Source organism: Aotus nancymaae, unplaced genomic scaffold (genome assembly GCF_030222135.1).
Source record: "Aotus nancymaae isolate 86718 unplaced genomic scaffold, 86718_ANA_hifiasm-v0.15.2.pri h1tg000007l, whole genome shotgun sequence".
Taxonomy (NCBI): domain Eukaryota; kingdom Metazoa; phylum Chordata; class Mammalia; order Primates; family Aotidae; genus Aotus; species Aotus nancymaae.
This window is the reverse complement of record NW_026988418.1, coordinates 16,713,605-16,726,958: the sequence shown is the minus strand read 5'-3', so window position 1 is coordinate 16,726,958 and position 13,354 is coordinate 16,713,605. Positions and strand designations below refer to the sequence as shown.

Here is a 13,354-nt window from a genome sequence, read left to right as displayed (position 1 = left end):
TTAGATAAGTAAGTTTATGTGAGAATATACATTTTTAATACAGTAAGCTTCCCATCCAGAAATGTGGCATATCTATTTATTTCATTCTTTTATGTCCTTTGGTAGAATTTTAGAGATCACATAGGACTTGCATGTTTCTTCTTAGGTTTTCCTAGTTATTTTATAGTTTTTTGATGGACTATTATAAATGTGTTTTTATTCCATTACATTTTCTTTCTCTTTTTTTTTAAGAGACAAGATCTTGCTCTCTTGACCAGGCTGGAGTACAGTGGTGCAATCATAGTTCACTGCATCCTCAAACTCCTGGGCTGAAGGGATTCTCCTGCCTCAGCATCCCAAGTAGCTGGGACTAAAGTAGCTGGGACTACAGGCATGCACACCACACCTGGCTAATCTTTTAAATTTATTTTTCTGTAGAGACCAGGGCTCACCATCTTGCCTAGGCTGGTCTTGAACTCCTGGGTTCAAGCAGTCCTCCTGCTTCAGCCTCCCAATATGTTGAGATTACATGTGTGAGCCACCATGCCTAGCCTCCGTTACATTTTCTAATTAGTTCTTGCTGATTAAAAAGAAGTCTAATGATCTTTTATGTTGAATCTCGCTGATTAAAAAGGCTAATGATCTTTTATGTTGATTCTTGATTAACTAAAATTATTTCTGATAGTTTTTCACTAGCTTCTCTAAGAGTTTCTGAAAATACAAATAGCTGTTAGTAACAATTTGGTTTCCTCCATTTATTCGTTCGTTCATTCATTCATTCATTCATTCATTTAGAGACAAAGTCTCACTCTGTTGCCCGGGCTGGAGTGCAGTGGCACGATTGTGGCTCACTGCAGCCTTGATCTCCCAGGCTCAAGCAATCCTCCCACCTCAGCCTTCTGAGTAGCTGGGACTATACGTGGGCTCACCTGCCCAGCTCATTTTTGTACTTTTTTTAGAGATGGGGTTTTGCCATGTTGGCCAGGCTGGTCTCAAACTCCTGGCCTCAAGTAATCTGCCTGCCTCGGCCTCCCAAAGTGCTGGAATTACAGGCATGAGCCACTGCACCTGGCCTCCTTTCCCGTATTTATACCCTTAAATTTTTTCTGGCCTTACTGCATTGCTAGATCTCTAGGACAATAAATATTAGCAGTGATAACTGCCTTGTTCCTGTCTTTAATGCATATCAGTTATTGTAATCTTACTAAAACAGAAACCCCTTCTATAGCATCCTAAAGAGGTGCTCATTCAGCCTCCACTGGGATGCTCAGAGTGACTGCTAACCACCTTACAAAGCTACTTGCTCCATTTTTACCCAGCTGTGTTGGAGAGAGCTTCCTCCTTTAATCACTAACATATTCATTTATTCTAAATCAGAGTTTGTGTTGCTCTCTGTGTCTCCTTCTAGAGATGTTCCTCTTCGGGTGGAGCCCCACCTTTGGAAATAAACACTCTATCTGGCTCCATCCCACTCTCCACCCCCACAGTTTGGGAGAGAATGGTTTTCTTAGAGAAATCTAGGGAAGCAGCAGCATTAGGGTAAAGGTGTGGTAAAGAAATTCACTCATTCATTCAGCACATGTTACTAGGCACCTACTCAGTGCTAGGAACTGGGCATAGGGAGTTTTAAAAAAAGACACAGTCCCTGCCCTGAAAAAGCTATCTAGCTGAGAGTACAGATACATTTCCCTGTGAGGTCGAGTATCTTTTCATAAGTAAGATACCATGTGTGGTCTGGGAGCACACATAAGAAAGCAACTGACTCTGCCCACAGTTGGGGAAGACTTCACATTTGAACAGGATCTTGGAGGATTAATAGTTAATAAAAGAAAGAAGGGATGGGAGATGGGCTTTCAAACAGCGGAAAAAGAACATGCAGAAACAGAGTCTGAGGAGCAAGGCACAGTGAAGGTGGAGTGGTGGCAAGCCTTGCACTGATGTCTGGGCAGTGGGCAGGAGCCTGCTGGAGGTCCAGTGTAATGTGTCTTTCCTCCAGTGGTGATAGCCCTGCTGTGCATGAGTGGCTACCTCATCTGGAGAAACTGGAAGCGGAAGAACACCAAAAGCATGAATTTTGACAACCCAGTATATAGGAAAACAACAGAAGAAGAAGATGAAGATGAGCTCCATATAGGGAGGACTGCTCAGATTGGCCATGTCTATCCTGCAGTAAGTATTTCTCACTGGGAGAATTCCTACCTTCTGACCTTCTTCCCTCCCATCCTTTCTTTCTTCCCTCCCTCCCTCTCTCCCTTTATTCCTTACATCCTTCTGTTCTTCCCTCCCTCCCTTTCTTCTTTCCTTCCTTCCTTCTCCCCTTCCCTTCCTCCTTCCTTCCTCCCGCCAATATTTATCAAGAATGTACCAAGTATCAGGCACTGTTCTAGGCCCTGGGGAACATAGAAATGATGGGGTAGGTGATTAGGGTAAAAAGGTATCAGGACTACCTTGTACCTAGAGGCTCTTCCTGGCAGTTAAAAAAGCCAAATGTCTCTCTTTCTACTCAGTAAGTTTTCAGAACCTTTGGCCTGGAAGGGTAACTGTGGACGTTTAATTCAAATGTATTCATTTCAATACTGTATGCCAGTTGTGTGCCAAGCACCACATTAGATATCAAGTGTTCAAGAGTCAATAAGGAATGTCCTTGCTCCCAAGAAGCTGGTAGGGAGTTAGAGATACTAACATACAGTGGTGTAATTGTGTGCTGAGTGCCATGGTGGAAGCTCAGGAGTCCCCTCTTCTAGAAAGCTTTCCTTGGCTTCCTTTGTTCTCCCATCAGTCCTCTGGGCCTCTCTACCTCACACTGTAGTCCACTTGTCTTTTACTCAGTGGTCTCCTCACTAAACCATAAGATCCTTGAGGGCAAAACTGTCAGATTAATCTGTTTTCCTGATGCCTAGCACAGCATAGCTGACGCCCAACAAATATTTATTGAACAGATGCTATGGGAACATCAACAAGGGAGCTATGAATTTTGTCTGGGGAATCAGGCAAGGAATGCCTCAGAGAAGGTGACAGATGAACTGTGTCCTTGAAAGATTAATAGCAGTTTTGCAGGGAGAGAAGGGGGGAAACGGCATTCCAGAGAGAAGCATGTGCAAAGACTTAAAGACACAACACAGCATGGCTTTTTGGGGGAATGAGGACCACGAAGTGGCACAGCAGGTGTCACTGCTATACAGCAGAGTCAGGGGGCTGAGTGTGACCTCAGAGGTCATCCACAGTGCCATCCCCCTGTCAGGCAATCAGCAGCTTTGATCGCCCACTGTGGGCAGAGCCCTGTCTTGGGGAGACCAGAGAACTGGAAGACCCAGCCCCTGCCCTCAAGGAGCTTTTTGTCTTGCCGGGGGAACCAAGGTCACAGCTGCACCAACTCCCGAAGAACCCTCTTTCCGAGCTGCCTGTCGTCAAGTGCAAGGTAGGGCAGTGCCACTCTAAGTCTGAGGGGCTGGTGAGTGAGGGCATGAACCAAGGCAGGTGCAGCCAATCCTAGAAGCCTTTCTGGTTTGGGAAGGCTGCAAATGTAAGCTGGATATTGGGGCAAAGAGGAAAAATGGGTTAGTCACAGACCAGTGAAATGGTATGTGGAAGAAAGTGATCATGTTTGGGGCAGGGCAGACAGAATTGCTGCTGAGGCAAATTGTTCATGAAGGGGAGACATGGGAAATGAGGTGGAGCAAATGAGGAGGGTTAGCAAATGGCCTTGAGGATCCTTAACCTCGGCCAGTCAAAAAAATAGTTGCTTGACCAATTTTTGAAGGTCAGAGGGGACACAGTGGAAGAAGCACTGAACTTGGAATAAGAGAACTCCTAGTTCCATCATTCCACAGCCCTGTGATCTCAGTCACTTCTCTCTGCTCACTGTTCTTTGTAAAATGAGAGTAACAACCCCCATTCTACCTGCCTCTTGAGTTTATAAAGTGCAAGTGAGACAGGACATGTGAGAGTACTTTGTGACTTACAAAGCACCCTGCACATGTAAAGTGACATTATTTCCAGAGAAAGAAATGACTGAGGGGAGTGATTCCTGATGAGTCTAAGGACTGAGTAGTAAGCTCCTGCCAGTTGCAGAGAAATCAACATTTAGTGAGCACCTACTGTGTGTGAGACACTGTTCTCAGTGTTTTACATACATTATCTCATTTAATCTTCATAATGGCCTTATCAAGCTGATGTTAATAGCCCCATTTTGCAGATGAGGAAACTGAGACTCATAGAAATTGAATAACTCGCCTAAGGTCATAGCCAGGAAGTGGCAGAACCAGAATTCAAACTCCAGTCTGTATATACACAAAAGCCCATGCTCTTTCCTTTATATCATGAGGTAAATAGCCTTGAAGCTCTGGAAATCAATATTCTCAACAACTTGTTCTCTCCTCTGTCCATTTCTCGGGTAACTGTACCATTACTACTGGGGCCTATCTTTGGCCTAGAGATCTGTCTTGGAGAGAGTGGGAGGGTGGCTGGACTAGAATAAGATAGTCTCAAATATCTACACTAGCGGAGGATGGTCATTGCATTCTTAAAAAACTACAGATAACCCAAAGATTACTTGAAAGGCAGCAGAGTTACTTTTTATCATATGTAGAACATCCAGAGATGGGGGATACTAATCTGATTCTATTTTATGCTGGTTACGGTGACCTGGGATACTCTAGGCCCTATGTGTTGTTAGGTACTATATTAAACACTCTCTGTGCATTATCTCATTTGATTCCTCAACAACTCTATGAGGTAGATCCTATTATTATTCCCATTTGATAGATAATAAAACTAAGTCTCAGAGAAGTAAAGTGCCTGGCCCAAATTCACGTAACTATGAGAAAAATACTGAAGCTGGGGAGAGTCTTTCCAAAGGAGGGTATCCAGGAAATGTAAAAGAGGCAAACAAGATTACATCAGGACCAGTTAGATGTGTATCGTGGAGAAGAAAACATTCAGAATGAAGGGAAGGGAATTCAAACACCATCTATAAATGTCAAGGGTTGTCCTATGTAGAACTGTCTCTGAGTCTGAGAGATGGAATCAGGGAATGTCAGAAGATATAAACAAACAAATTTCACATTAGCATAGGAATGGAATAGACTGGCTCAGGGGTTAGTGGGCTCACCATCTCACAGTCAGCCATTTTTGGCAGACAGGAGTCTAGCATCTACCCAATGACTGGAAAGTAGGGATGAGGGAGAGAGGGATGGAATTTAATTAACCTGCATTGCCTTCCAATCCTGTTTAATCTGTTGGGAAGGTGAAGTATATGACCTTCCTAAATGTGATTAGCATGCTAGAGACAAGCAATTCATAGCCTGAAATTTAACATTTGCCAAAGCTAACCCACTGAAATTGACCAAACCTAAAATCCTATAAGGAAGGATTGAGAAAATTTAGATCCGTGCCACTCTTCTTTACAAAAATACAAAACAAAATGATGAAAAAAATCTACAGCTTTGGATTCATACAGACCGAGGGTCAAATTTTAGTTCAGCCACTTGCTATGTGATCCAGAACAAACCGTACTTAAGCTCATTGAGTTTGTTTTCTCATCTGTAAAATAAATGGGATAAATTTTGTCTCTTGGGATAGTTTGAAGATTATGTGAGCTAATACCTGTTAAAGTAATGTAAGTCTGTACTTTGTCAATACTCCATAAATAGTAACTCATGGATCTAATGATGAATTCTTTGGTTTGTCTCCCCAGCGAGTGGCATTAAGCCTTGAAGATGATGGACTACCCTGAGGATGGGATCGCCCCCTTCGTGCCTCATGGAATTCAGTCCCACGCACTACACTCTGGATGGTGTATGACTGGATGAATGGGTTTCTATATATGGGTCTGTGTGAGTGTGTGTGTGAGTGTGTGTGTGTGTGATTTTTTTTAAATTTATGTTGCGGAAAGGTAACCACAAAGTTATGATGAACTGCAAACATCCAAAGGATGTGAGAGTTTTTCTATGTATAATGTTTTATACACTTTTTAACTGGTTGCACTACCCATGAGGAATTCGTGGAATGGCTACTGCTGAGTGACTAACATGATGCACATAACCAAATGGGGGCCGATGGCACAGTACCTTACTCATCATTTAAAAACTATCTTTACAGAAGATGTTTAGTTGGGGGAGGTTTAGGTTTGGGGGGATTTTTTTTTTTGTAAATAAGATGATTATGCTTTGTGGCTATCCATCAACATAAGTAAAAAAAAAAAACACTTCAACTCCCTCCCCCATTTAGATTATTTATTAACATATTTCAAAAATCAGATGAGTTCTATAATTTAGAGAAGTGAGAGTATTTATTTTTGGTATGACTGGTCCACCACACAGACTCTGTGTGTGTATATGTGTGTGTTTATATGTGTATGTGTGAGACAGAGAAAACTCTGTAGAGAAGAGGCACACCTATGGCTACTGTTCAAATACATAAAGATAAATTTACTTTAACACAGTCCACAAGGGGTATATCTTGTAGTTTTCAGAAAAGCCTTTGGAAATCTGGCTCAGAAAATAGATACCATGGTTTGTGCAAATAGGTAGTGAAAAAGGCAAATCTTTTCACCTCTGGCTATTCCTAAGACCCTAGTAAGTCAGGAACAGCCTTTCAGCTCACCCATGGCTGCCCTGACTCCTACCTGGGCTTTCTTGTCTTTGGCAAAGGTCAGCGTAGAGACATTACATGGTACCAGAGCACTCAGAAACTCAAGACAGAATATGCCTCACCCTCAGCTACTCCTTGTTTTAAAGTTCAGCTTTTTGAGTAACTTCTTCAATTTCTTTCAGGACACTTAGGTTGAATTCAGTAAGTTTCCTCTGAAGCACCCTGGAGGGTGCCATCCTTACAGAGCTAAGTGGAGACATTTTCAGAACAGCCCAAGTTTACCATAGAGACTGGCCCAGGCACTGAACGTCTGGGACATGCTGTGGATGAGGATAAAGATGGTGGAATAGGTTTTATTACATCTCTTATTTCTATTTTCCCCTTACCTTCATATCAGGTGGGGAAACATTTTAAAGTAATAAATAGGTTACTTACCATCATATGTTCATATAGATTAAACTAATTTTTGGCTTAAGTCAGAACAATTGGCCAGACCTGAAGTCCTATTTGAGGGGGGAAATGGCATATGCAATATTATAGTATATTGGATATTTATGTTCACACAGGAATTTGGTTTACTGCTTTGTAAATAAAAGGAAAAACTCTGGGTATATGTATAGATGTTCTTCATTATAGATATCTTCTTTGCTTTTCCTGGCCTTGGGGGAGGAAGGGAGAAGTGCTCTTTTCTGTTTGTGTGGGGTCTGCCATTGGAAACATAATCCTGTAGTCCTAGAAGGATTCAGTCCCCACTGGCTTTCCCATCCAAAGAGAAGGAGTTTGAGTTTCTTAACTCTGCTCTCTACCATTTACTCCCACTAGACAACCAGGGAAAAGGTGCAACATGGAAGTGTCTGACTTAAGTAGAACTAGAGGACATGTATCTAACCTTATCATACCTGAAACTTGATACACTTAAGCAAATGCCTTCCTATCCCCACTCACCAGATGCCCCCAGCTCAATGAAGGTTGGATGTCTCACCAGCTTGATATCCTTTGAATTTCCAGTCAGACATTCTGGAGTTCTAGCATCCTGTTCCTAGGGCCTTCCTCTGCGTCCCTCTTGGTCTCCTAAACTCTAGGAAGACAACTACATTCTGGAGCTTGGGCACTGTGTTTTGCATAAGCCAGCAATCTCCTCATGACATGCATGTGTTAATAGTCCTGAAACATTCACTGAGAGGGTAAATGCGGTCGACCTAGAATGACCAATACCAAACAGAATTTTAAGAACAGGTGGCCAACTCCTATGGGGCTTAATCACATATTACTATTCTTTTAAGAACAGAAAGTAACATTATTTTTGACTGAAGAAAAATGATGAAAGTTAAAAACATGGAAATTTACTCAAAACAAGTAACTTTTTCTGTAACCTTCTTCCAAAGAAACTGCATTTTCTAAGGAATTAAATGATAACAGTGGCTAAGGCATAGTTTCTAAACTTTCAGTCAGATCGTGGCATTCACAGAAAAAATAATGAATGGGGTCTGGACATACAGCCTGAGATCTCAAAACGATGATTAAATTCACAACTTTCTCAGAGACACCCATGTTTCCAGCATGTGCTACAACTGCAGTTTGAAAGAGGCAGCTATGGGAGCAACCCTTTACAAGAAGCAAATTGTAAAATACTGATGTGTTGGATGGCAGTAAATAAGATGAAACCTGAGGAGTCAGATCCACCTTCCCCCTGTTCATAGAGGCCTTTCAGCCTCATTTTGAGGTGTAAGTTATACATATTTTGCCTTTTGCACTCATGCATAGGTAGCTACCGCCAGTCACAGATCACAGAGTCATTGGACTATAGAGCTGGAAAGAAGCTCAAAGATAATGCCAAGAGGGCAGAAAATTTATCCGAAGCCAGTCCCAGTGCTTTTCCCCCATTTCCTTCTGCAGGAAGACTATTTTTGGCTGCCTGAACATTGTATCAAACCTGCTACCTATACTATGGTCTACCTTTCCAGTGGAATTACAAAGGCACTGGCTGAGATGCTTTCCAGAAATGGAGAAAATGAAAATTGTATTTACTCTTGATAGCACAATTATTTATAAAACAGATAGAAGTAACATGTTAACTGGCAAAAAGAGAATGAGATCAGATTTAAGTGTATGGCAGTAAGTCCTATTGACCCCTCCAGTATATTCACTCACTAAAACCACTCACTAGGTACCAACTACACACCTGGCACTGCAGATGTAAAGGTCAGTCAAACATGTTCTGACTTTACAGTGGTCACAGTAGCAGTGGAGGAAGATATATGTGGAAACACAAAAGGAATAGCTTCTATTCAGAGCACTGTTAGGGCACAAAGGAGAGAGAGGTCTTTCTACCTGGGAAGATGAGGAATAGGGTCATCATAGAAGTGATCTAAGTCTTAAAAATTAAGAAGGGGATTCCATGCTGCTTCAGGCAGACACACACTGAGCCAAAACACAGAGGTATAAATCAGCATGGGGATGTTAAGGAACTGCACGTAGTTCATTATAACAGGAACAAAAGGCTCAAGGGAGACTTAGCAAGAAATGAGGCTAGATGGAAAGAGGTTCAATGTAAGCACTTTATAGTTATATTAATTTCTGATTGAATTAAGCATTTCTTGGTCATTGTTTACAAGGCAAAAATGCATCAAGGAAAATTCATTAGGATGCATTGCCAGCACTTTGCAGACCTGACATTATTCAGCCTCAAGCTTTCCAGTGGCCAAAGGGAAATGCTGACTGCTTTTCATATATTTGGGTCAAAGACTTTTTATATGGTCAATGAAAACTAATATAAGGGCAGTGGTATTTTCACAAAAGCATGCCATGTTGTCGAGAGCCTCTTAGATTTTCTCAACTGTGAGAAAGAAACCTGAAAATTTTGAAGACATCAAGTCTGGAGAGGGGATACCAATCACTGTCCAGTCAGACACTGATGGGAATGGGGAAATGGCACAGGAATGCAAGCCTACCCCACCCCCCGAAATCCAGCCATACACTCATCGTGTCACAGAATATAAATGAGTTAGCATTAAAAGTTTCAGAGTAAATAATTCCTTTTCCAGAAATGCATGAAGGTAGAGTAACAGTCTTCTCACACTGTATTTTTAGGGTATGGAGAATTTAGAAGGTTAAAGAATTACTGCTTCGAATTTTCAGTTATTAAAAAAATCAGGAAGCTCTGTTCATTCGGGCTATGCACCATGTGCACAGTCAAGAATTAGCAGAAACCCTCTGCATTTACAAACACTTCGTGCTATAAAAAGTAATTTTTAAAAAGCCACTTGTATATATATACATATATATATATTTAAAGCCAAGGTTTTGATACTTTTTTACAAAAACTACAAGAGAAAACAAATACCTGTCCAAACCATATACTTTTAAAATAGCATTTTTTTTCCCATACAAGCTGTTGTTAATTTGGGGGTAAAGTGTTGGTTTGCATACTTCATCAGATTGTTTCTAAATGGATTTTCCTTGTTTGTCTTCCCCCACCAGCCCCTAAGTTCCCATATTTGATGTAACAATCAGGCATGTTAGAATGTTGTGTCGCACTAACTGGTTCTGCTCTTTTTGTCTTGTTACTCAAGTTCTGTTAGCTTCTGTATGCGGTGTGCCCTTTGCTGTCTGGTGTCTCTTCCAGAGGCGAGGGGGCTGAAGATGGTGTGCTGCATCTCACTAGCTGTACTGACATCATCTTGGTAAACTGAAAACCAAATGTGGACATTTGTAAAATCAGTGCACTCTTTCTAGAGAGAGATTAAATTCATTTTTAAAAAATCTTTAAGTATTGTTTCATTGTGATACTTTAATGAGGGGGGAGTGAATGATCACTGAGTCCCTAACGTGCACCAGTATTCTACATAATCTCAATCTTTGTCAACAATTCAGTGCGATAAATACTATCAATATTATCCACTCCCATTTTATAGATGAGAAAATGAGTGAAGTAACTGCCCAAAGTCACAGGTTATTTTCAGTGCCCCCAAAGGACAATTGTACATGTAGCATTCTCTGCCTAAATTTTCCTTCTCTGCCTCTAGGTGACTAACTCCTATTTGTCCTTGAGTACTCCACTTAGGTAATGCCTCCTCCAGGAAGCCTTCCCTTTTCTCTAAGACTAGGTTAGATAACTCACCTCTGTACTTCCAGAACAATTTTTGTCTACTTGCATCCCAGTACTTCTGCCCTACCATTCATTCCCATGCCATTGGGGTTGCTTTTGCCAAGGTCACTCAGGACCTCCTCAATTATAAATCTGGTAAATATTTTCAGTCTTCATCTTCCTTGACCTGGAAGCAGTAGTTAACATTGTTAGTCACTCTTTTCATGGAATACTCTTATTTTGGCTTCCATGATACCATATTCATGGTTTTTCTCCAGGATCTCTGGCCACATCTGAGTCTCCTTTACCCACCCCTTAAATTATGGTATTCCATCTCAAATCCATCCACTTTTCTACCTCTATTGCCGCTACCTAAGTACACATCACCATTTTCTTGGATTACCACTGTCATAAATTACTTTCTTTCTTTTTTTTTTTTTTTTTAAGAGACAGGGTCACACTCTGTTACCCAGGCTGGAGTGCAGTGGTAGAATCATAGCTCACTGCAACCTTGAACTCCTGGGCTTAAAGCAATCCTCCCACCTCAGCTTCCTTAGTAGCTGGGACTACAGGCACATGCCACAGTGCCTGGCTAATTATTTTTTTCTTTTCTTTCTTTCTTTCTTTTTTTTTGAGAAAAGGTCTCTCTCTGTTGCCCAGGCTGGAGTGCAATTGCGCGATCTCAGCTCACTGCAACCTCCGCCTCCTGGGCTCAAGCAATTCTCCTGTCTCAGCCTCCTGAGTAACTGCAACTACAGGCATAAGCCACCTTGTCTGGCTAATAGAACTACTTACTTGAATGTCATACTTCTAGTCTTTTCATTTTCCAATTCACCCTACAACACTGCAGCCAAAGTGTCTTTCTAAATTGCCATAGATACATCACCACCACTTCATTCCACTTTCTTGCTTAAAGCCCTTCAACTGCTTCGCTGCCATCAAAATCCAATATTCTTGGGTTTGCTCAAACTCTTGTAATATGGCTGATAAAGCTCTTCACGATTTGGTTTCTGCCCAGTCTCCAGCTCATTACTCACTATATTTTAACCACACAGTTCTAGCCCTCTGTCTGGAACATTTCCTTCAGGAACGTTTCCCTAAGGACCCTACACTGCATTAGCAGCCACCTCATGTGCTTCCATAGTATCCTGTGCTTCCTTTATTGGTAATCTTGTCCTTACACTGTAATTGCTTGTATGCTTCTTAACTACCTCCTCTGCAAGCTCTGTAAAGAACTGTCTTGCTCAACACTGTATCCTCTCTGCACATGACACTCAGTAGATGCTCAATAAATTATGCCAAATGCAGACACCGCAGACACAGATCATGGTCTTTCAGTTAGACCATGTCTCATATCCAAAAACCTGGATTACTTTACAGCCTAATGGGAGTTGTATGTCCTTTAAATTTCTCAACACTTTTGTTATTTGTCACATCTGCAGATGCCAGATTCACTTACATTTTTATAATTTTACTCTTGGAAAATAACCTTGTAGCAATTGCTTAACACCTCTACTTAACTCTAATTACCACCTCAAGATTGTTGTGATGATTCAAAGAACAAGCACATGTAATCCCATTCAGCCTAGGGGCTGCCATTTATTAGGTACTTGATACATGGTGGTTCCCTTTTCTTTTTCTCTTATTTCTTTTTTTCTTCTTCTTTTTGTTTGTTTTTTTGGGGGCGGGGGGGGGGGGGGGATAGGGTCTTGCTTTGTCAACCAGGCTGGAGAGCAGTGGTGTGATCATGGTTCTCTGTAGCCTCAACCTCCCAGGCTCAAATGATCCTCCTACCTCAGCCTCCCAAGTAGCTGGGACTGCAGGTGTGCACCACCACACCTACCTAATTTTTAAATTTTTTGTAGAGACAAGGTCTCCCTATGTTGCCCAGGCTGATCTCAAACTCCTGGGCTCAAGTGATCCTCCTGCCTCAGCCTCCCAAAGTGTTGGGATTACAGGTGTGAGCCACCATGTCTAGCCCCCTTCTCCTTTATACAATTCCCTTGTTACCACCCATATCCAGTGTTTTGTAATAAAAATGCCTTGTGGTTTTATAGCAATTTCAAAATTGTTTCTTATAACCGTTCTGCTAGGTGTACATTATTACGCTCATTTAAAGAGAAGGAAACTGAAGTCTAAAAAGTTGAGTCAGTTCACCTATGGTTATAATGAGTCATTGTTACACAAGGGATTATTTTAACCCGTCTCCAGTGATTTTCCCCCACCACACCTACTCTACACTCTGTTTCTAATGCTTTTTCAGGGAGAAAAGGACTCAATGTTAAGATTGGGGACAGGAATCAGGGACTGCGGTCCTGACTTACAGAACCGTACACAGTTCTAGTTGCCAGGCCTCAAGAATGATGTCATATAGGCACTGTCTCTAGAAGTTCTCTCTAAGCTGGAACTTAGATGAATGAAAGCAGGCTCCTATTATATAATTATGATCTTGATTGCCCTGGGCCTACTCAACTGTACATTTTTTCCAGAGCCAGAAAGGCTTCATAGAGGACAACCACTTTACCCTGAAAATAGCGGGCCCCTTTGGTCAGTGGTCCTCAACTCTGACTCACCTGGGAGCTTTACAAAAAGTACCAATTCCCAGGCCCAGCGCTGGATATTTTAATTGGCTTGGGGCCCCTCTAAAAATCAGTATTTTGAAAGGCTCCCAGGTGATTGCAATGCGCAGCCAGGGTG

General features: G+C 41.7%; 1 protein-coding gene across 3 annotated transcripts in view; it reads left to right on the top strand.

Moving 5' to 3' along the window:
- Positions 1–10,334, top strand: part of LRP8 (LDL receptor related protein 8) — a 78,847-nt gene extending 68,513 nt beyond the window's left edge. For 2 of the 3 annotated variants that reach the window (XM_021667791.2, XM_064372369.1), the window contains 3 exons: positions 1,976–2,148; positions 3,221–3,397; positions 5,675–10,334. In XM_021667791.2, the coding sequence (XP_021523466.2) occupies positions 1,976–2,148; positions 3,221–3,397; positions 5,675–5,713 (389 nt within the window). In that variant the 3' untranslated portion in view covers positions 5,714–10,334. The remainder of the gene's footprint in view (positions 1–1,975; positions 2,149–3,220; positions 3,398–5,674) is intronic. The other variant, XM_064372370.1, reaches the window with a different exon arrangement.
- The last annotated feature ends 3,020 nt before the right edge of the window (positions 10,335–13,354 follow it).